Source organism: Cynocephalus volans, chromosome 10 (assembly GCF_027409185.1).
Source record: "Cynocephalus volans isolate mCynVol1 chromosome 10, mCynVol1.pri, whole genome shotgun sequence".
Classification (NCBI taxonomy): Eukaryota; Metazoa; Chordata; class Mammalia; order Dermoptera; family Cynocephalidae; genus Cynocephalus; species Cynocephalus volans.
This window is the reverse complement of record NC_084469.1, coordinates 115993613-116017599: the sequence shown is the minus strand read 5'-3', so window position 1 is coordinate 116017599 and position 23987 is coordinate 115993613. Positions and strand designations below refer to the sequence as shown.

Sequence of the window (23987 nt, the reverse complement as noted above, 5' to 3'; positions counted from 1 at the left end):
CACTGCAGGCAGGGCCTGTAGGTTACTGTTCTTTGTGTCTTCTGTTACCCCAACACAGTGTCCAAAAAGGCTGAATGATGGAGGGAAGTGAGCCAGACTGGGTCAGATGCTGCAAAGGTGGAGTCTGGGAAGGGCCATCTCAGAGCATCTATGCTCGATCTTTCTGGAAGTCCAGGGAAGAGATGAGGTCATCAGAAGAGTTCCTGAGGACGCGCCTGCACAGAGTGGAGGGCTGCTTAGGAGACATGTACGGGAAGCCAGCCAAGGGACCTTTTGCTGAAAACAAAAAATACTCAGCTAAGTCGTAACTTTATTTGGGTCCTGAACTTCTCTCCACCTGCTAGTCTGTGGGTCTCACAACCAAAATGCACTCCTCCTTTTCTGCTTCCAGCCTGTCCCACTCATCCAGGCTCAGCTCTGCCTCAGTTTCTCTCTGCCCAAACATGAAGGCAGTGCAGCATGTGGCTGCATTGGCAGATATGTCATCCCACCACACTCCCAGATAATCCCATAACACCTGGATGAACAGTGCCTTCCTCCCGGGGGCTCCAGTCGGCACAAAGCCTGCTCATAAAGGCACCCCAGGTCTCTGGGACCATCAGGGCACCATTTTGAAAGCTGCCTCTTAGCGGCGAAGTAATTTAGCGGAGAGCTTAGCTGACCTTTGGGCAGCCATTCTAGCAGCAGGATCTGCAAATGGCTTTGAGCTCTTCAGAAGTCAGGCACTGAGTAAATTCCAGGCATTACGAGTGATTAATGGAACAATTTGACTCCAGAAGGTCTAGCCCTGAGCTCCATGGAAGGACTAGGTGGGAGGCCATGATGGCTTGGGCACCAGGTGACCCCATTCAGCGTGGGATGAAGGTAGCCTTTCCTAAAAGTCCCCCAGGGGGAAGTCTAAGTAGTGTAGGAGAAACCCACCGCTGAGATTCTCAAAACCTCAAAGACTATTGCTCCCTATTGTCTGGCCACAGACTGAGGCTGAGAGTTTCACGAATATTCACCCTAGCAAGGGAGGAGCTGGAGGAGGCTGCTCCCCTTCCTAAGCATTTGTCACTAAGTCACATATTTGAAATTGTCCTGGGGTATTCAGGGCACTTGGACTGTGCACAGATGGACGACTCTGTTTCTTAGCATATTCTTCCCATGACAAGACAGACTATTGTGATTTCAGTTTGCTTCTCCCTGATGACATCAGTTAAGTACATTTTTCTGTTTATTGGTCATTTGGATATCTTTTGGGATATGCCTGATCAATTGGGTTGTCCAATTTTTAGAAAGTGGAAGCGAAACCTTTTGTTGGGTAATTGCATTACAGATACCTTCTCGAACTGTGTGATTTCCCTTCTCACCCTCCTAATTGTGTTTTTTAATGAACACAAGTTCTTAACTTTAATGCAGTACAATTTATTACTTATGTGTCATGTTTAGAAATCTTTGCCAAGACCAAGGTCATGAATATATCCTCTTGTTATTGTCTACAAGCTATACGATATTACTTTTCATATTTAGACCAACAATCTGTGAGATATTGCTACACGTGACTGAAATGTCTAAAATTAAAGACTGATGACACAAAGCGCTGGTGAGGACAGGTGGTATAACCAGTTTGTAAAACTGGCAACAAAGCCTCAAAAGTAAACACCTCCCAGCAAGTCCACTTCTACACGTAATCCTGAAAGAAACGTGTACACATGAGCATGAAAAGGCATGTGCAAGAGTGTCAACTGCAGCAGCATCTGTACTGGCCAAAATCTGGAAATAACCCAGATGTCCACCAACAGAGAAATGGGTAAATTAGGGTGCACTGATACAGTGAGATAACACAGCAATGAAAAGGGATGAAAAATCGCTGCACACAACAGCATGAGTGACACACACACACACACACACACACACACACACACACACACACACACACACACGGCAAGAACACTACAGTGTTCTTGTTACTTCCATAACAGAGGGCTCAAAAGCCGGGCAGAACTAATCTAGGGCTCGGGTCCGAGGGGGCTCCTGAGTGTTAGGGGTGTTCTAATGTCTATTTTTTGAACTCGGTGGTGCTTGGAGCCTGTGCTCTGTTTACGTTGTGAACACTCACTGAGCTGTACACCTGCAATGTGGACTTATTTTCATACAGATGCTATACTTCAATAAACGCTGTTAAAAGATAACTCTCTGCCAAATATGTGTGGGATGGGGATACAAAGAGAATTTAGGATATTAACAAAATGGGGAAACTTAATGTTTCTAGAAACGAAGTGTCTAAATAATCCAAAAAATACGAATACAGTCTTATAAAGGTGTTTCACGATACATTTTTTTCCCACAAATGTAAACCTAAAACTTCAGAATTCAAAAATGACAAATTCCAGCATTTAGGAGAGGATTAGGAGGATACTGGGCAAATTAGAGGATTTCAGATGATTTTGATTTTTATAGTTTGTACTTTTTTTTTTTTGTTTGAATAAAAAAGCCCCAATAAGCCATTATCTTTGTTGACAACGATAAAGCTATTTTCAAAGAAACAGGGATCAATACTGTGTCTCTGGGGGCATGTCCTGCATTCGCAGGGACGAGGACAGGGCCCCTGACACAAGAGAGACAGCTGTATAGAGAGCTCTCGCTACAAAGCTACCTCCAGGAAGTGGGCAGTACACGACAGATTCGAGACTAAACATTTAAAAAAATAAAGTAAAAACAATAACTAGGTCTTCCTACGTGTAGGACACCGTGGGAGACAGAAAGCAGGGGAGACCATTGACCTTCCTTGCCATCCTGGTTCAGGGCTATGGGATTGTTACAGTCGGTCTGCTTCATATTGCTCCAGTGTAGTTAAGCAAGAGCACGTTTGTGTGTTCTTTGTGCAATAAATTTTAAGAGAGAAAAAAAATCAAAAGGCCTCCTGCTGAGACAGAAGACAGAGTTCATTCGGGAGACCTGAATTCTGCTAGGCTGAGCCCCATGAAATCGCTGGCTTGCGTTTTTGACCTACCAAACTAGCAACTTGACATGGTCATCCTCATGCTCCACTTCCGCAGTCCCCAGCTGCACAGTCACCTCTGGGTAGACCGCTTCATTTCTGGGGATCTGACATTCTTCACAGTAAAACGCAGGTTTTGGTCAAAGATCAGGGTTGTTAGAAGTGTGGCCTGAATCCAGTTAAAAACACATGCCTTTGGGCCTGAATCTCATTGAATCTGAGTTCTCTGGGCCTGAGCCCAGGAATGTGCACACTTTTTCTAATATTTTTACTTGTAATTATGCCTTTTACTTCTCCTGTTACACTGTAAGCTCCTCAAATGCAGGCACCATGCTTCCTGTTTCTTGGAATCTCAGTATCTAGCACAGTGAAGGTGCTCACACGGATCATTTGACTACTTTCTTCTTCATATTTGTCTTAGTGAAGATTGGGGATGGGAGGATGGAGGAATGGGAGTGAACTTTAGTTTCTTTTTGATTTTCTACAACGAACATACATTGATTCTGTAATAAGGAGGTAAATGTATGGGGGTGGGCTGGCATGGATGGGATGGAGGATACCGGAAGAGGAGGGAGAAATGGTGTCTTTTCCTCGTCTCCCAGCAGGAGCGACACCATCTGGAGTCCTCACGCTCTGCTCCTTACTGTTGCTGTGAGACCTCAGGCAGTCACTTCAGCAGTCTGGGCCTTGGTTTCCCCACCTGTAAAATGGAAACGTCACAGGGTGGCTGGGAAGGCAAATGTAAATGGACAGGTCAAAGAGACGTAAGCTGCTGTTATCTTTTAAGAACAAATGGTTTCACTCACTCACTTATCCCATAAATGTTCACTCAATGTTGACTGTGAATAAGCCCCTTTCGGGTCAGTCTGGTGAATGGGATGTCCCAGCAGTATTAAAAAATTAGCATTTTCTCAGTGAAGCCCTAACATGTTCTATTAAGTGTTAGCATAACTGTTCTTCTCTCTGGTCTTCATAACGTCCCTGCTCGTGAGTGTGATCACCCTCATTTTCCAGATGAGATTCCAGAGGTCGCTCACCTGGGGCCATAGACATGGAAAGTGGCAAAGCTGGGATTCACATCAGAGACGGACCGGGGAGCCTGCACTCTTGACTAACTGCTACCACACACCGCCACCTTCTATTAGCTGATCCTAGACACTGTTGCAACATTCTGGAGTTATCTTAAGCATGGGGGAAGGAGGCACTGCTGGAAGCAAGAGGAAGATTCCTTTTGAGAAAGTCCAATTCTGAGAAATAACCGGTTCTCTTTTAGTAATGAGGTAAATGCAGAGAAGACAACCTGGAGCCTACTGAGTCCCAGTCTGTCTTTGAGTTTCACCTAAACGTGCGGCACCTGGGGAGCACCCGGGCACCTGGTCTAACTGGCTGAGTGGCCTGCCTTCTGGGGCCAACGCCCCAGCTGCTGCGGGCTCCGGGAGGGCAGAAGCTTGCTCCTAGAACTTCATGAGCATTCTGAAATGCAATGCTTTATAGATTTATTGATGGTATCTAGAATTTTTTCCAGCTAGCACTGAACATAGGATGCCATTCTGCTTTACAGGATAACCTAAGTTCAAGCCAAAGGTTTCCTCCAGTAAAATTCAGCGGCTGCCTTGCTGGCACTTGTCACACTACTGAGGAGGACACAATTCTTGGCTGTTCTAAAGCTGGGCTAGATCTCATATTCCAAAGAAAAAATTTCAGATTACTTCTCCAATTGCAGCATTTCTGAAACCTGCAAGGAAATGTCCCTGCCAAGAAGTTAATCCTTAAGGAAGAAAAGGGCTCCTCAGAATAGAGATTCACTTCTGAGAAATAGCAAACTTGATTAGATTTTGTATCTCATTCCAGGATGTTGTAAGCATTCTAAGGAGCAATAAGTCAAATTTATGAGGATAAAAATATTTACACTATCCCCTGGATTCTGAGATGCTTGGAAATAAAGTCAAATTAATGTATCACACACCTGAGAGTTGGTGGGGGGGACACTCACATTTCCTACCAGACCTTTTATTAGCTGAAAAAAACAAAGCTCAATACTTAAGAGGCACTGAGAGTTGATGGAAAGTCTCAAGAAATGCCAATTAGTAAAGCAGAAGTCTACCTTTAAATTCAGCTCTCTTCACTAAAATTGCTAAAAATATCCACAGGGAATAGAGATTGATGCCTGTGGCTATTTTTCTTGCTTCTAAGGCACCATAAAGCAGCTATGATGGTAAGATAGATATCGTGCTAAAAAGGAGCAGCTTTCGAAGCAAGTAATTGTCTTTTGAAGGCAAAACAGAAAAGGTAGGTGTGAAAAGCTAATATATACAGCATACATAAACAGTAGATTCTGAGACATCAATCAGGAAAATAGCTATTAAAGTGAATCAAAGCTAATTATACCATACAAGGACTTTTTGCACTGAGGAGGCTTAAAAATACCAGATCTGTGGAAAATTAACTTGAAAACTTAAATTGCCCAACGGCTGACTGGTTACTCAATTGGTTAGAGCATGGTGCCAATAACCCCAAGTTCTAAGGTTTGATCCCTGTTGTACTGGTCAGCCTCCAAAGGAAAAAAAAAAATTACCCAAGATTTCTAAATTGTATTCTCTTCTAAAATAATTTAATTTTGTCAACTTTTCCTTAGTAAGCAGCTTTTTGTTTACGAAGTTACTATTTTTCCATGTTTAGTACCCTTAGTTTTTAAAGGCATGATTAGAAATGCAAAATGATATTTTAATATAAATTAGTGTTTTATTTCTCTTACTTATCTTTTAATGGATGGATGTTATGGAAGAGATAAAAATGTCCACCAGAATGATTTTAACCATATGGTTGGCTCTAAAGGGAGGTGTTCCTCAATACACATAAACACAGGCACATTCCCTTCCCTTCATATTTAAGAAAGAATTAGTGAAGAACATTTTGATTTTTCGACATACAAATATACTTAGTATTGCCCCTTTAAGTCTTTTCCACAAAAAGGCAGAGTATGGGTGAGTTTCAGGTGGCTATATAACAGGCCTGCTCTTTATCCAGGGTGGAGAGATATGAAGCCTGTTCTTGGGGCCAGGGAGACTAGAGGCCCAGAGGCCACACAGCAAGGCTTGTGCAGACCAAGATGGAGGGGGTCCAGCACAGGGGCTGGGGGCTTAGTAGAGGCTTTTGCTATTTTTACATGGAATATGGGAGCAGGTATCTGCACTTTGGAAATGTTTTGGCTTTTTCACAAATATAGCCTTCCTGTCAGAGTATTTAATATGCTTTCTTTTGAAAATTTAAGCCTCACTCAGCCATAGAAAGGAAACCGGGGGACAGCTATGTGTCTTAAGCTTAGGCCTAAATCAAAAACGGAGGACAATGTGTGCTCCTGGGAAGCTGGAGAAAGAACCGAGGAACAAAATTCCATGAGGAGGTAAAGCTGGTAAACCACCTCGAAGGGTTTAAAGACAACCATGTCTTCAGAATGCCTCCCACACCAGCCTTTGCTGCACCCTTGATTCCAAACAGCTCTGCCAGTTTCCCTGGACTTTGAACTGGAGGTGGCATATGCTTGTTTTAGTCTCAGGAAGACAGCTTCTTATATGGCAAATGCTGGAGGTGATTCTTCTCCCTTTCTGAAACAAACGCAAGCCCATGTGGAACAGGACGCCCACCATGTTGCATCCGCGCTGGTCCTGGCATGTAAGGGCAGGAGAGTGAAGGCTGAGTGTGCTGGCAAACCCATCCTTCATTTGGGTTCCCTCCATGAAAGAATGTCAGTTTAAAAAGTTAAGGGTAAGAGGTGTTTGGAGAAAGGGGAAGAGAGAATTTGGTAGAGCAAATAAAGCACACTTATTGTAAGCAATGTCTGAAATTTTTTCCTATTAAGAGAAAATAATGCTGTATCACAAGTTCTTTCAATAAGTGACACCAATCGTTAGATTTCCTTCATGTAGTCAAAGACAAGATGGTAGGAAAGGTACCATTCTCTGAACGTTGTACAAAATAATTCATATAAGAAATAATGCAATGGTACCATAAAGTTTCTCTATCAATTTCCTTAAGATTGTGCTAGAAAACTTGACCAAATGTTGTAAGTATAAAAATTACAGACATTGCTTTGTGCAATTCAGGGAGTTTTTTGTTTTTGAATGCAAAAGAAACTATTATTTGAAGATACAGATTAGAACCATTTGGATGACCACACAGGTCAGTTACAAGTTAGGATTAACTCTTGCTTTTTAGAGATAATCACAGTGCGGCTCCATTTTTCCTTTCTTGATCTGCAGGTTTACAAGCTTTCTGGCTGAGAAGCATTGCATGGTGTTCCCATCCAAGTTCCCATGACCAGCAATGTTTGTTTCTACCCTTAATGATAAAGGTTTCTCAGGCAACAGTGGCACTGTTCCCACTGTGTGCAGTTGTGGTGGCTGTGAGAGCCAGCACGACACGGAGCACTGCTGCTCCCAGCTCAGCCTACTAGGCCACTGAAACCCCACTGCTTCTCAGCCATGAGTGTGGAACCAGCACTGCACACATCTGCCCCAACCCCAGGATGTCTGGACAATACTGACTACCACGATAAAAACACACACAACACACACATACTAGGGTATAAGATGTAGCTTTGTTTTTAAAGACAGTTCATAAACTTTAAAAAGTATTCTCTCCAGATTATAAAAGGTTAAAACTGTTTAATAGGAACGATCTTGGACAAGCAGAAATAGCTTTGATTTGGAAGATTATAGCAACATACAACTGGGAAAGAATCCACAGGGATGGTCAGATTGGACAGTCTGTACCTCTTCTAGAGACTCTGCATTAAGAAGATGACTGGACATTCTGCCCTCTTTCAAGGCACATGCCACTTCTTACAACTGTCAGCTTTCCACACAGGCTACAAGTATTCTATTTACATTTAAAAATAGGTTTTCTTCTTCAGCATAGTGGAAGTGTCCAGACAACAGTCACTGTAGTCCCTGCCTAGCACAGGTGCAGAACAGCTTTATTGATCTCTGGATTTGTCCAGTCATTCCGAATGTCATCCAGGTGGTTATCAAAATCCACGAGCGTTTCATAGGACCGGCTATCCAGGAGTGACGCTGAGATCCTCTGTGCCTCTGGCCAGTCTTCACAGTAGTCACTACAGGGCAAACATGGAGAAGTCAGTCTTTGACAGTGAAAACAGGCTGCTTCTAACAGCACCAACAGGGAAGACCTTCCCCATGCAGAGTGTTCTAAAGGAGGACAGAGTACCAGGAAACACAGACATTTTAAACACATAAAGATATATGTAAAGAATGTAAAACATGGTTAATAAAGAAACAGAAGGGACACTCTTCAAATGAATTCTGAAAAAGCTGGAGGCAGATGATTGAGGCTTTCTGAGTTATTACAAATAAACCAAGCACCTGGGAAGAATGCTTGTGCCCTGGGGTCGGAAGACCCCAGTACCACTCAAGTTCCTCTATGGCTTGGAAGCCCCATGGGCCCCAGTCCTCCAGGGGTTAGGGAACACGCACAATATGATGCCTCTGGAGAACATGTTAACTTAAAACACAGGCAGGGTAGGACTGGCTTTCCTGTGGGAACTGGGTGGGGGCATGCTGTAGGCACTCACTGGTGTGGGTCTCTGCACCGCCATCTGTTCTCATGATGCTCATACACATGGATCGTAGGTGCCACACAGTCCATTGTGAACTTGGTGTTGTCTACCTGAGCACAAGGTGAAAGACACAGTGTGAAGAGAGTGCTAATAGAAGAGTGAGCAGAAATGTCAACGCTGGCCCTCCCTATATTGTGCAAATAGGGACCCAAGGACCCACACCGAGAGCACCAGGCCTGAGATAAACTGTGTGTTAGGCAGGATATATGTTGAGTACTCACTGTTTTTTCACAAAAGCAGAGTTCTCGAACACCATTGCTACCCTCACTCTTAGAATAGTGTCTGAATCAAGATTGCTAACCAAGGTTCTCAATGTAATCTACCACGTACCCTTCCCTCTCTCAGTTGCGCAGGTGTCAGAATCACCTGGAAAGGTGTTAAAACACAGACTGCTGGGCCCCACCCCAGCCTTTCTGACTCAATGGGTCTGGAGTGGGGGCTGAGAATTTGCATTTCTAACAAGTTCCCAAGTGGTGCAGCTGCTGTTGGCATGGGGACCTCACTTCGAGGACTGCTGAACTTGGAAGACTACCTCCTTTTGGATATCCTTGTGTGGTAACTGCAGCTGTACTCAAACCACATCCCACGATTCAATGACTTTAAGTGTGTAGTTGGGAGAATACTGCAAGAGGCAGTAATGGTCTACTGAAGATAAACTAGTCAAAGTACCCACAAGGCAAGATGGTAAAGCTCCACCTTAACAAGAGAATGCCCAGTAGCCATCCTGTGAGCAGCACTAAAAAGTGACTCACCATGATGAGAGCGGTGTCACTGAAGCCCTCGGCGATTCTGGAGGCCACCTTCTCTGCAACCTGGTTTGGACTGCCAAAGAAGTACCAGTGAGCTCTACCATGTTCTAGTTAATGCCATTCAATACTGGCTGCATGAGGCGTAGCCACCACCACCACCAGGAATTAACAAGCCATGATATAAAGACTGACAGAGCCAATAAGCTGTATGTGCTTGTTCTGCCTGTTTAAAGGGGCTCTTGGCAATTGTAATCTCAGCATGACGACTGGTGCTGAGGAGAGGGAATGCCATTGGGGCAATGCGGCAGGAAGCCCTCGCAAGGGGGATCTTGAGAGGGCATCTTCTAAACAGGATGGTACCCTAGAACCTGAAAGCAGAGAACTGCCTGAAGCCTGCAGATCACTGCGTTGCTGGGCTCGCCAGCCCAGGCCTCCCGGACCCTTCTCTATTTGCACCTCAGCAAAGTGACTCGTCAGCTGCAACAAGACAGAAACCTCACAGCTGATGACAATCGAGTCATTCAAAAGAAAATTAAAAAAATTCCCGGTCCATCTCACATCTTCTCCAAGCTCATGAGCCTTCAGTTGCTTGCTCTGGCCCTGCCTCCACCTCGACCTTGATGAACGACGATGAACGACGCCTGTCCACCTGAAGCCAGTACAGCTAATTACAGAGTGGCTCCCAAAAGAGTCTCCAAACACAAAGCTCTTCTTCCTCCTGTCTCAGGAAAGGGCCTGCTCCTTGGGGGCCTTATTTATATTCTCTCTTCCTACTTGCCCCAGCCCTGCCTTCAAATGTGTATAGGTTTTTTTCCCCAGGAGAAAAAAACACATTTAACTGGTTCCCTCTAGCCACTGTACACCTGTCCTGCTCCCTCCCAACCCTGGTTCTTGAACTTCTCTAATAAGCTGACGATCTTGCTCCATGTCCTCACCACAGCTCTGCAATCTGCCGTCTCCCCATTTCCCTGTTGGATCGGCAACCTGGACGTCCACCAACCGCTGCCTGATGGCCTAATGACTGCCACCAACTCAAACGCCTCCTAGCTGGTCTACTGCGTGCAGGTGGGAGGCCCTCTCTGGTCTGACTTGAGGCCTCCTTTCCTTCTGTTCTTTGCTGCTCATGAGGTGCTGCAGACGCTGCCCTTGCCCCTTCATTCTCCCTGCCATCCCTTTTGCTCAGGCTATCACCTTAAGCATAGGCTTCTAAAATTGCTTCCCGTCTCACAAATTCCAGGCTCTTCTTATCCGATGTATCCTGAAAACTCTCCTTAGGTCAACTTCCCTACAACTGAACTTCTGTCACGGCCCCTGCTGCTCACAAAGTTGCATATACTGCTCACTGCCTGTAAGACAAGGCCCGCTGTCCCAACCAGGCAGACCCAGGTCTTTCTCCCAGTGGACCCAGCTACCTTTCCTACTCACAGGAACAATCCTGTGTCTTTAATTTCAGTGACACTGTCCATGTGTCATCTCCCTCACATGCTCTTCCTGCTTCACTCACTGTTCCGTGCTTATTGAATTCCTTCCCATCTTTTAATGCCCAGAAAACACACCGTCCTTTCCACAAAGCCTTGCCAAACAGCCCCAGGCCAGGTTCATCTCTCCCTTCTCTAAACTCTGAGTTTATTTCTAAAATGCTCTAACTTGGAAGCCCTGGCACACAATTTTCTTTTTGTGCATATTATTTTCCCTGTATAATTAGAGTTTCAGCTTTTTGAGGGAGGAATTGAGCCATATGTATATTTTAAGAGCCATACCAATACTTTGATTATTGTGAGTTTATTTAAAGAAACACACTATACAATTACTACCCTTCCCTTGAGATTGGGCTGAAAAAAGCAGATTGTTTTATGAAAACAATTTATTTTATCTGATTACTTTTCATTCTCAAAATTGAGAATTTAAAAGTTGTATACTGATTATAAGTCAGCAAGACTGTGTTAAGAAAAATGAAACTTAAGAGAAGGGAAGGTTTTCCAGGTAGAAGCAAATAATGTTTAAAAAGGAAGTTAGTAAGATCCTAGCTCCTGGCTCAAAGTCAAGGTGGTGCTTCACTGTATTGACCATGAGGAGGTGAGTGCCAAGTCTCCACAGCTCCGATGGCAAATGGTGGGGGTAGGAATAGAGCCGCTGGAGGAGACCTGCTTATTTATCCACCCCCCACTGCTCCACTTTACAAGACACCACAGACTCCGCCTGCATCTTCACTGGTCCCGATCACTCACATCTCAGGTGCAAAGGGAAAGGAGCCAGAATCTGCTAAGTGCAGATCTCCTAGGGACTCATAATAGGAAAGGCAGAGCCTCCTGCCATAAAGAAACGTACAAAGCTATTATTCCCGACTCTTATGACTATTATAATAGATGGTGACTTTTATTGGGAAGGGGGGGGGTCAAGAAACATTCATTAAAAACAAATCTACTATTTCAGACACCCAAGAACTCAAACTTCAAATTTATTCTTTTGAAAGAAGTTAAAACATTTGTAGTTAATGAACTGTCAAAGTACTTGAAAGAGTTGCCGATTTTATTTACTTTTTTTTTTGTATTAAGCACTTAGTCTCAAATACTGATCTGCCTCATTCCTGAATGTAAGATCGTCACATTAGGGCATTCAAATCAGTACTTTGTTTCCTACTAGTCTGTATCAACTCCTCATTTCTATGAAGAGTTAGCTGCTAAATAAAACTGCAGGCACCCTGAAGACAGAGGCCACTTTGTTAATCCTCTGTCCCAGCCAGCACAAAGCCAGGCATTTTCACTTATGTGATATCTTACACTTTGTATCTTAAAGCTTTTTATTGAGCATCTAACTCAGACCAGGGCACTCTGCTGGGTACAGAAATATGCCCATATAAAATGTTAATTATGAAAAAAAACACCAGCAATCATGAAATGATGTCAGAAGACTTGATATAATGACTTGAAGTTTAGGAAATGAATTAAAGTTATAAAAAGCACATTAAAACACTGATTGAATAACCATTTCTTTGGGGGAAAAATAGTACTAGCCCCTATTTCTAATCAAGCACTAAGCTAGACACATTATACAAAACCCAATATTGTGCATTTCCAGATACAGGTTCCAAGTTAGATTTTCTGCAAGGCAGATGTGAGTTCTACATTGTTTTGCTTTGTTTCAATGAGTTAATGTCAATACTGAATGTGTGACCTTGTGTGACTATCTTACAAAGTAATTTTCAATGAACTTTCTCTGCACACATGACCAATTGTGCCTATGATGGCATTTTTGAGCATACATTCCAAAAAAAGAACTTCTGCACGATAAATGAGTACTACATTGTGCTGCTTTGTTTCAGTGAATTAAGCTTAATTGTTAAAGGGGAACCTTCTGTGACTATCACAGAGTTTTTCAATGAATGTTTACTTAGCATACTTCCAAATCTGAGTATAATGTCATTTCCCCATACACATTCCAAACAAGATCTTCCACAAAATATGTGAGTTCTATGTCGTGGTGCTTTGTTTCACGAAGTCGAGCTTACTTCTGAATTGTGAAGCTAAACATGCTGCATGTTTCTCATTTTCTCCTCACAACCACTCTCTGAGGCATGAACTCTTAGCTCCATTTTACAGATAGGACCACTGAGGCCCACAAAGGTTAATCAGTAAGTTACCTAGGATTTGAATCGAAGTCTACCTTGCTTCAAATGTTATGCTGTGAGACATTGTTAGTCAGGTGGTATTTCTAGAAGAGCAAATTTTTAGGTAGGTTTCGCTGTAAACAAAAGGGAAGGTTTTCCAGGTAAAAGCAGTATTTAAGAATGAAGTCTTGGCTCCTGAGCTCCCCAGCTGTGCGGCCTCTGTGAAGCCACCTTCTCTGGTGGGAGTCTCATCACCTGTGTGCTGCTGTGAGGATTAAGTGCGAGGACTCCAGTAGAGCCCGCGACCAGCACAGCATCAGCTCCTCGGCTTGCTCCTCACACAGCATGGCACTGTCGGGGTGGACTCCACACAAGCATGGCAGAGACTCGTGGGGCCAGAAGTGACCTGCTGGTTACTGGGCAACATCTCTCTTACCACCCTTAGCTAACGTTTCCATCTTCTACAGATCTGACAACTGGCTGGTGAGAATGTACTTAAAGATCGATATCAAAGACAGAGTGCAAAACCTCCTGAGTGGAGCGGCTGAGGAATGTGGACTCAGTGAGGAACACGGAAACCCTAGAAGGTATGAACAGCATGAAACTGGCATCTGAGGAAGATAATTCCAGGCTGTGCAGGAATGTGGTCAGAACAGAGGTGGGAAGATGAGGAGGGCCGTGAGCCAACAGCATGTGCAGAAAGGAAGGTGCAAGAGCTTATGCAGGTGCACAGGGGGCAACCACATAAGGCATGAATTTGGGGATGGGCGTTGCAGAATGGGAGGCATCGACACTAACTTGACAACCTGGTGCCATTCCCTCTTGCCCAGTTTCCTCTCTTTTCTGTAAGAACAGCTGTGGGAAACACTGCTTGGTTCAGGAAAACCCTCCTGCCAAGGATGGCTCCCCACTGCTTACAATAAAGTTCACAGTGCTGTCGTGCACTGAAGAGCCCTCAGGTGTGGTCCACCCCTCCCCGTGCAACCTTGCTTCTCAGCATCTCCCCCATGTGGGTGCAGCCCCTGCTCCTGCCATGTTCCCACCTTGTCTTCATCCTGCTGTCCCCCGGCCAGGAATGCCCTGACCCCCTGGTCTCCATATCTGCTCACTCTCGAGGGCCTAGTTCAAAGAACAACAACCCCCCCCCCCCCCAGGGTAGGGGAGGATTCTCGGATTGTACCACTGGGTGTCATTCCTGCCTGCTCAGGCTGCCACAGCCCCTGCGCACCCTGCCGGCATGGGTCCACTGTCTTGTGCTTCAGTCACGCGCTTGCATAACCACGTTCAGCTTGGCCACGTGAGGGCAAGGCTGAGAGTGCTTCGCCTTGCTCAGTGTACAGCAAGTGGCCCTCAGGCAGCCCACACCTGGTCAGTTTCTTCCAGGTGACAGACACTAAGAAGGACATGGCCTCATGGGTAGGCTCTCGCTCAGAAAAGGACATCAGACACTGAGTCATTAATACAAGGGAGGCAGACGACACCAAACAGAGCAGGTCCCAGAGGAGTGAGGTTAATATAAGATGCGCTGAAGGAGGAGAAACAAATGCTGTCGTGGGCTCAGAGGGACTGCAGAGAGCCAGTGTGCACAGGGCTCCGCATGTTCCCGTCTGCCACCAGCAGGTGCCGCAGGACTCACTCTGAGCCCAGCATCTCGTTGGCTTTCGCCTCCCTCAGGGTGCCTAGACCCAGTTCTCCAAGGACAAGGGGGTTCCGTTTCTGAAGTGCATTCGTGCCTCTCATCAGTGACAGCAGTGCCTGGTCACCAGAGTATTGTATTATTTCCAGAAGTTTTCTCGACTCACCCTCTCATCTGTGCTGAGCAAGTGGACCTGACTCCAGGCCCTTCCCGGACCCCCAGCTCCCCAGACACTTCAGTCTGCTGGTTCTGATCATGTGAGGAAACTGTGCCAGGGCAACGCACGTATGCCCCCTTTATATGCTAGATGGGACACTTTCTGGCTGCCCCCCTGGCTTCTGGCTGGGTCAGCCAAAGGAAAGCCCTGGAGGACACCAGAGGGAGTGGAGGAGGGACGTCAGGTACTGACTGCTCTGCACCCTCCCTCCTCTGATGGGCGGCAATATCAGGCTGGCCAAAGGGCACCTCTTGAGGTGGACTTCTTTACCCAGTTCCTTTCTCTGGGGCCTTTTAGGCTGAGGGATGGGCACTACCTTTGGTCACTGCACAACCCTCTTGAGAATTCTACCTATTGCCCACACCTTTGTGAACAGCCCACTGATTAAGCCATCCTCAAATCATCCTAGCTTGAGCATGTCATCTGTTTTTCTGTTGGGCCAACACTAATGGAGAAATATAGCAAAATTCTCAGCTACGCTCATTAGTGAGAACCGCAGTGAGGGAATATCTGGAGAAAAGGAACCAGGAGTCAATATAAAGGAAGTAGCAAATACCACATTTTCATCATAGTATCAGTTCCTAAGCGCCCCAAACCTAAAAGCCGTTTTATTTACCCCAAAACAGTGGTATTCTTTCCTGATGCTCTGTCCTACATCATTCCTAGTTTGGGAATGGGAAGCAAGGCAGAGCTGAGTGGGGACAGAAACCGGACGCCCCTGACTGTTGCTTTCATTGCATGATTTCCCTTCAAGCAAAATAAAGAAGATACAAAACAGAATCCCAAAGTTAATATAAATGTTTAGAATTTCTGTTGTTTGGAATTATCCACCCCACAGTTCCCCTCAAATACTATAAACAAGCACAGAGGGCGGGGAGGGGTGTGGTTCTCACAGATTTCACATCTGGAGCCTATAGAGGGTCAAAAAGCACATCAGAGACCAGCTCTGCCTGTCACATGGTCATTCTCCACACACAGAGGGTTTCTGCATTGACATACCTGGCATCCTTTACTCGTTCATTAGCTTGATAATAACCAGCAATCACATAGCTATTATCTTTGCACCATGAATCAATCTGAAAGAGGAACAAAAATTGAGAAGAAAAGGTGAATGATTTTCCCTTAAATATCAAGTCTTGATAACCACAGGAGACCTCTCCCCCCACATGCTGCGATGAGATGTTATGATATTTGTGTCCTTCTTCCCAGAAGAAAGGCTATAAGAATAAAACGGGTGCTCGGATGAGAAAGCCATGGTGCTCCAAGGCCAGAGAAAACACAGAAGGGCCCAGCCCCTCACTCTCCCAGACACAGGGTGTCCTCCCATAGGCAGGATCCTGTGAAAGCCAGGAGGGGACAGGCTGATACGAGGAATGACCTCCTTCCCATTTCCAGAGAGAGGCCCCTTGTTGACAGGTATTAAATGGGTGCAGTGCTGTGGGGAGTCAGGGGAAAAAAGGACAATCTTTTCCCACCCCCTCTTACAATATAAAGAACTGGGGCACTCTAGGACTTGAGAAATCCTTCAGATCATTTAAATCAATCCTTCACAGATAAGGAAACTGAAGCTCAGAGAGGTTCTATTTGCACAGCCTGGTGGTAGCAGCATCAGAATGGAAAACTATCTCTTTTGAAAGCAAGTCATTTAATACTAGATTCAGTATTCCTAGCAATACACCATGAAATGCCCTTCAAGCGGGGGTGTGGGGTGAACAGGCATGCAGGCAGGGGTGCACCCGCATAAGGACTTAATTCCCTGTGGTGTGCTTTCAAATGGGAGCATGGTGGCAGACCTTAAAATTTTTCTGTTCTGTTTTATAATACCACTCTTCTCTCATCAGATTTAGCCTCCTGCAGGTCTAATGCTGTTATTAAAAACAACAAAAGGTCATCCTGTTTTGCCATAATGAAATTTTAATACACTGCAATAAAGTCTATTCTCAGTCAGCAAAAGAGGAAAAAAAATTGATACCTTGCTTTTTTGCAGTAAATAAACTGGTTAAGAATGTATGTGTTTAAAACACAACCCTCTTGCTCTTTTTACCGAATTCTGGTTGGGTCTCAGACAATCTCCTTCATGACTCAAAGCAGACATAATAAGATAGTCATAGTCAAGGGTCCCTGGCTTGCACAAGGACTGGAATATTTCTGGCCTCCTAAGAGCTCACAAATTACCATATTGGGTCAAAACCAGGGCTCACTGAAACAACTGGGTGTTCTGGTCTCCCACCCGAAAGAATAGGGTTGTGTCCCCAAAATATTTATAATGGCTCTATCACTGTGACTTTGCTGCAAATCACTCCAAAACTACTTATCTTTAGTTTTTATCAGCTCTTAAGGAAACAGGTTCTAGAAATTATCTACTGCTGTTTAGAACAAACATCTCTATAAAGCATCAAAGGGTCCAGCTCTAAATCTGGGATCTGCAATCAGCTGATCCTTTAGCATTGAGGCCCCCTGTTTTCCAACTTCAGACTGCCTCCTGAGTGTGTCCTCACGCTGGGTGATCCTAGCCTCTGCACGCCTGGGAGTCAGTCCCTCTCCGTGCTCCCCATTTCCAACTTCAGACTGCTTCCTGAGTGTGTCCTCATGCCAGGTGACCCTGGCCTCTGCTCACCTGGGTCCTTTTCCCTGCCACCCTGTTTCCAATTGCAGGCTGGCTTCTGAGTATGTCCTCATGCCACATGCCACTGGTTTCTGCCCACCTGGGTGTCCCTTTCCCTGCTCCCCAGCACAGGTGTCCTTATTTCCAGATTCAGTTTGGCTACTGTCATAGTTTCCTATTGCCCTTGTAACAAGTTACACAAACTTAGCAGCTTAAAGCAACACAAATTCTGTATCTCCCAGGTCAGATGTCTAAAATGGGTTGGTGGGGCTGGTTCCTTCTGGAGGCTCTAGGGGAGAATCCCCTTCCTTGCCTTTTTCAGCTGCTAGAGGCTGCCCATACTCCTTGGCTCACAGCCACATCACTCTGACCTCTGCTTCCGTCTTTAAATGTCCTTTTTTATCTCTGACCCTCCTGTCACCCTTTTATTACATGAGGCCCAAATGGATCATCCAGCAAATTTCTCCATCTCAAGTTCCTTAATCACATCTGCGAAGCCCCTTTTGCCATGTAAAGCCTGGGGATTAGGATGTGGACATTTTTGGGGGGTTATTATTTGGCTGACCACAACTACACTACATTTACTATAAGGATAGGACAAATTGTTTTGCTACTGACAATATCCTGATGACCCCCGGTAGTCTTTAGTGAGCAGTCTAAGCTGGCTCCTACATCCCAACTGTTCAGGACTTGCACCCCAGCAAACACACATTATCACCTTGTACCTAACCTCAGAGCACAGAAAGCACCTGACACAAAAGATGATTCCTGTGACAAACACAACACACACATCAACCTACATTTTGCCTGTTGAGGGGCAAATTCCTGTATGAAAAACTCCAAGGACCCAACCAATTCCAGCAGAAAAACAGTGTCATGATCTGGAACTTCTGGTAGAACTCTTTGAAGAGGTTGCCCTTAAAGTGAACCAGGTCATGAAAGCTCTGGCCTGGCTTTAGAATCTTTTGAATGACTCAGAGAAGAATAACCAAGTTAACTGTATGGATGCCTATCATGTGCACACACAGCCTGTCTACCAACTGAGGAATGGAGATCATGAAAGGAAGGAATGAACAATCGACTAAGCCATCAGAGCTCACGGAGATAGGTTAAACACGTTCTAGCAAGAGGGGCGAAGTTTTCTTTACTTGGAGTGGAGTGCGAGGCATGTGGAAGGAGAGGAGTAGTGTGGAATGGGTGGGGTGAGGGTGGGACAGTCCGTCTTGAATGGCTCAGAATCCTGCAGTAAGCCCGCATCGCTTGATGATGAAAAGCAGTAGTGGATTTAAAGGGTAGCCCACGCAGTTGAGGTAATGTGCTCCCTCCTAGGTGGGGCAAGACAAGGCAAAAGAACTGAGAAGCTGCTTGACTTCTGTTCCCAGTGAATCAATTTCCATTCTCCTTGCCTCACTGTATGACACTCCATGCCCCAACATGCATGCTGTGAAAAAAATCAAAATGGAAATAAAAGTTCAAGGGCCAACCCATGGCTTACTTGGGAGAGTGTGGTGCTGATAACACCAAGGCCAAGGGTTCGGATCCCTGTATAGGGATGGCTGGTTGGCTCACTTGGGAGAGCGTGGTGCTGACAACACCAAGTCAAGGGTTGAGATCCCCTTACTGGTCTGGTCATCTTTAAAAAAAAAAAAAGTTCAGGACAAAATTCTGTGAAACCTGTTGTCAATAAAACTGACTCTGAATAGACACCCTCTAAATTCTGCATTTACTCATGCAGTTTCTTTTTCAGGGGGAAAGAACACTTTCACCTTGGCGTAAGCCCACCACCCACTGTTCAATGCCCCTTTTGGCTTGTTCTGTTCCAGACACGTAGGAGAATTAGTAAAGGCACTGGGGCCGACCCGTTCATTCCCACTTAGACTCTGCACAAAGAAAATAGTGTCTTTCAGCAAACGTGCTAATGTTTTGCATGTTTGAAGCACTTTATAATTTTTCAAGCACTATCACCTATCTCACCTGAGTGTACAATAACCATCAATAGGCAAGGAGGGACCTGATAAGAGAGACACTCTGAGGAGGACATCACTCTCAAACTTGCCACTTAACAGACTGAGGGTGACCTGCTGAGCTTCCTGTTGGTAGCAGCAAGCAGGCCTTGGAATTCTAAAGTAGAGGGGTTGTTAGTTTCACTGAGAACAGCTCCTTCTCAAGTCAGCTGCTAATTTTTCTATGGAATGGAAAGGAGCTAGAATGAAAGAAGAGCTTTGGAAGTAAATGGGATGGGGATAAAGGGTGAAGTTCAGGGGGAAGAACTGAAAGGAGGACCCAGAGCAGCCTTCTCCCAGGCTAGCATGTGACTGCTCTGGAATAAATACAAAGCACCAGGGAGTAGGGGAAGTTAAGACAGAAAAGGACAGCAGCTATGGAAATGAGCAGGCAGCAGGCACACATGGAGGCAGCAGAAAGCATTGTGGCCTGAAATCACAGTGATTAGGTCAATCGGCAAGTAAGAAAGTCATCTGAGCAGAATGTAAATAGAAAGCCTCTCCACAGTACTAGGAAATCAATGAGAGGGGAAAAGGACAAAAAAGGCTTAGAGAAACAGTGGTTTATGCTAATTTTCCTACTAACATTTCATGGGCTTTTGTTATTAGAAATAATTCCTTCACTACCTACGTCAAAGGGTTATAAGGATAAATAATAGGCATAAGCACTTAAAAAAATAAAAAGCACCCCAAAGTGCAAGGATTTTTTTAAAAATGGAAAATTATAATGAAAAGCCTTTTAAAGGAATCTAATGTTGCCCTTTGATGGACTGCCTATCAAGTTAGTCTTTCCCACTTACCCAAATAATTCCAATATAAAACTCCCTAAATAGAAACATGCCATGAGAATAGGCCTCATTTTTTTAGTTGCATGAATTTAGATGCTCTGTTAAAATTACATCTTTCATAGCTGATATCCTGATCAATTATGGCTCCAAACACTGAGATTTTTCCTTGACTTCAGGTTATAGTCACTAAGTCAAAGGTGAATAATATAAACGGCTAAATTGTAAATAAAATTTTTAGATGGACTCAGATTGCAAATTTTCTTCTATAGGTTTCCTCTGAAAGTTATTTCATTTGTACTGTATTGTTAGCTTTTTCATATTTGTCAACTGCTGAGGCTATGACCCAAAGTTTTGGTGAATATAAGTCAGTACAACCAACCACCACTTGGCAGGGATAAATTTGGGCTGTTTGTCTTCACTGTTAAGTCGTAGTTATCACAGGGAGTCTAGTTTGGATCTCCTGCTGCTGGATGGGAGACTAGCATACTGCAGGGCATGTCCTGGGAGAGGTTGGAAGTGGAGAGTCTGGAGTGCAGAGCGTACAGGGCAGGGGGAGCAAGATCAGAGTGGGGTCCCCTGCAGTGCCCCTTTTGCTCTTGGGCTGGTGGCAGTTGGGCCTGTCTTGGCTCTTAGAGTTGAGGTCCCCTCTGGGCATCTTCCCTCCCCAGGTAAGTGGTTTGGAGGCAGCTCTGCTCCATGGGGAAAATTCATGGAAAGGTGACTCAAATGTAGTTGTTTATAGTTAGTACGTTTAATTCTCTCAAGTATTGCATTCATATCTCATTATAGGAACACAACCCTTTCACTCTGCAAAGGTTACTTAAGAATGAGAAGAATAAGTGATATTTGACATTCCAAGTGAGGTTCAAGTTTGTTTTAAGAAGCTCTTAGATATTTCTGATAGGATTTTATATGGATATTATGCAACACACCTTTTCCTCCCACGCCCCTGGCTACTCCTCAGCTACCCTGTGACTCTTCTTCCTCCATGCACCCAGTAAAAGTTAGAGTTCCTCAGGCTTCTCACTCTACACAGTGTCCCCAGGTTATATCACTTCTCATGTCTTCAAATGTCTGAGAAGCTACTGGCTCTCAATCTACAACTCCAATCCATCTGTCTTCTGAACTCCAGACCCATTTTTCGACTTTCAACACTAGGACTCCTTCATTTGAACATCTCAAGCTCAACATGTCCAAAATGGAAGTAATCTCTTCTCCAAATCTGTTTCTCTGCCTCTGTTCCCTCCATGAATGGCACCACCGTCCTCCCAATGCATAAGCCAGAAACCCAGTGTCACCCTTGCTTCCTTTTCCCTAGGACCATGTATAATTAGTCACAAAGTCCTGTGGATTCTTTCTCCCGCTCTCTCATCTGTCCTCTTCTCTGCATCCATGCTGCACTTAGCTTAGCCACCTCCCTGCCTTTAGTCTTGGATATATTGTCTCCAACAACCTCTTTGCTGCAGGCTGAAGCCATCACTCAAAGACACAAATCTGATCATACAACTCTCCTCCAGTGACTTCCCTCTGTCCTCAGGATGGTGCCCAAATGCCTTTGCTTGATCAACGTATCCTACAAAGCAATCTCTCCACTGCTCATCTCTCTTTGCCCCCTGCCTCTTTATACTCTGCCCTCTAGCTCTTCTCAAATTCTCTCCTCTCCCCTCCTGTCCACTATTTTCTCCTGGTCTTTGTGCATGCTGGGCCCTCTGCCTCAAGTGTCCACCCTCCACTAGACTGGCCCACTACTTGCATGTCCCTTTCTCTGAGCTGACTGACTGCCCTGACTCCCCAAGCTTGGGTTAGCTGACATTCCTCTTGAATCCCTCATCGGACTCCATCTGTGGCACTTATTCTTCAGTACTGTGCTTGTCTTGCTGCAAGTCCAAGTACTAAGCAGTACTGAGTTTGATCTGCCGCCATAACCCTCTCCCAGCACAGGCCACACACAAAGCAGATACTCAAATATTTTGGAGAGCTGAATAATCCTGCGAAAGTGTACAGGTGCATCTAGTTCCCTTCAAATCAATGCCTTTCACAAATCCAATTACCCTGCAATTCCTTTGATAACAGAACAATTAGTACAATTAATACAGTTAGTTGGAAAAACGTGGATTAAAACACACACATGCACTCCCCAGTGGTGTTTTGGTAGCAACAGCACATTTCTTCAGGAGCTAAAATGGCTGATTTTGTAAATATTATCTACTTATTATGTGTCTCTTGCCCAGAAATGGTATGAAGAAATTCACATGATGACTCAGTTTAATCCTAACAGGCACACAAAGAGGTGCTTAATAACTTTAGGCCCGACCGTTTGCCCAAAGATACTTCCTGCTTGCCAAGAACTTACTTGAGTGTCATAATTAAATTATGAAATGGATTCATTTTACTTGGTGGGAGGCATAGAGAACAGATTTCTATCTACTTTCTCAAACTTGAATTCACTAATTTTTTTTTTTAGCAAAGTTTATTCTTAAATGAAAAATAAACACTCCTTCAGCCAACGTGGGCAGGTCTGAGGCTACTGTTTATTTCTCCTTCAGGTTTTAATAACTCAATGGAATTTATAGGTGCTCTTTTTTTTTCTTTCATTGATCTCCATAAAGGAAAAGCTACTGCCTAAAACCCAATTACCAGCCAGTTTATCTGAATGATAAATCTTTTCCCCACTGTGCTTCAAATAGTCATTGCAAGCAGAAACACAAAAGCGTGTTGGACAGAAGATACGTCTGCTCCTGCTTTTTAATTTCACAAAAATTCTTCAGCTTTTAAAACCACGGAAGCATTCTAGTGCAGTCGCTAGCTAACCACTAACGGGAACAAATTCTCTCTTAACAAGGCTCACGCACATCCAAGGGGAGCAAGGCCCGAGGTGCCAATGGGGTTCCCGAGTACTAACCTCCGAGGACCCACAGTGTTGACACCCAGGTCAGGTAAGGAATCGGCCCTGTGAAGGTGCGGAAGAACCAAACCCTAGCGCTTAAGTCCCGACACATCAAAGCTGGGCCCTCAACTCAAAATCCCCAAGGTAAGCTCCGTCTAACCAGTGAACAATGACTCGTTAAAGTAGCTACTAATAGAGCTGCCACTGGTTGAGCACCGAGAGCCAGGCAGAGACCCAGCGCCCGCGTGGGTCACCCCACTCCTGGCCGCGGCGACCCTGGGCGGGGGTTCTAGATTCTCTGCTGGCTCGGAGGGAAGGCCAGGGCTAGCAGCAAGGAAGGGGAAGGCGCCCTTTCCGCGCTTACCAGGGTGAGGGCCACCTCCAGCATGGGCGCGAGGGCCAGGGTTCCGTGGAAGAGGGGGATGCAGTCCACGAAGAGGGTGTGGTGGGCGCCCGGGCCGCCCAGGGGGAGGTGCTCCTTGCGCGGCTTCTGCTTCTCAGCTACCAGGAGTCCGTTGACGGCGCAGTGCGGGTACTTGGCGCCGTGCAGCACCATCTTGCAGTAGGCCTGGGTGGTCAGCTTCACCCCAGGCATGCTGAGCCCGGAGGGCCCCGGAGGCCCCTGGGCGCGCGGCTGAAGCTTGGGTCCCGTGCCCGGCCCCGCGGCGCCTCAGCGGAGAAGCAGGGCGAGGCGGCCGCGACCGCCCGGCGCGGCCACGGGCTGGCAGGGCCTCCACCGGCCCGGACCCCCTCGAGCCTCGGCACCTCGACCGCAGCCCCGGCCTCTGAGAAGCCGGCTCCACCTCGGATACACTCGCGCTTCTCGCCGGGCTCCGCCGGAAAGCGCTCTCTCAGCGCCTGCCGGAAAGCAGCGCGG

At 45.5% G+C, this 23987-nt stretch overlaps 1 protein-coding gene across 2 annotated transcripts; it reads right to left on the bottom strand.

Moving 5' to 3' along the window:
• Nucleotides 1-7570: 7570 nt before the first annotated feature.
• Nucleotides 7571-23957, bottom strand: EMC8 (ER membrane protein complex subunit 8). Of its 2 annotated transcripts, none has more exons than XM_063111650.1 (5): nucleotides 23475-23957; nucleotides 15827-15903; nucleotides 9371-9440; nucleotides 8574-8668; nucleotides 7571-8096 (listed from the first exon to the last, which is right to left on the bottom strand). In XM_063111650.1, exons 1-5 carry the CDS (start codon nucleotides 23703-23705, stop codon nucleotides 7937-7939), a joined length of 633 nt encoding a protein of 210 aa, XP_062967720.1. In that variant the 5' UTR covers nucleotides 23706-23957; the 3' UTR covers nucleotides 7571-7936. The 2 variants fall into 2 exon arrangements, with proteins under 2 accessions (XP_062967720.1, XP_062967719.1); XM_063111649.1 differs by having other exon boundaries at nucleotides 8574-8664.
• Nucleotides 23958-23987: the final 30 nt, after the last annotated feature.

What these genes read in the sequence shown, in the direction of transcription:
- EMC8 (XM_063111649.1), bottom strand. Translation starts at nt 23,705, where the DNA reads ATGCCTGGGGTGAAGCTGACCACCCAGGCCTACTGCAAGATGGTGCTG. An exon ending in TGGAGGTGGCCCTCACCCTG is followed by an intron (nt 15,904 to 23,474) that starts GTAAGCGCGGAA and finishes TTCCTCTTTCAG; the next exon opens with ATTGATTCATGGTGCAAAGA. An exon ending in GTGACACCGCTCTCATCATG is followed by an intron (nt 8,665 to 9,370) that starts GTGAGTCACTTT and finishes GTGCTCAGGTAG; the next exon opens with ACAACACCAAGTTCACAATG.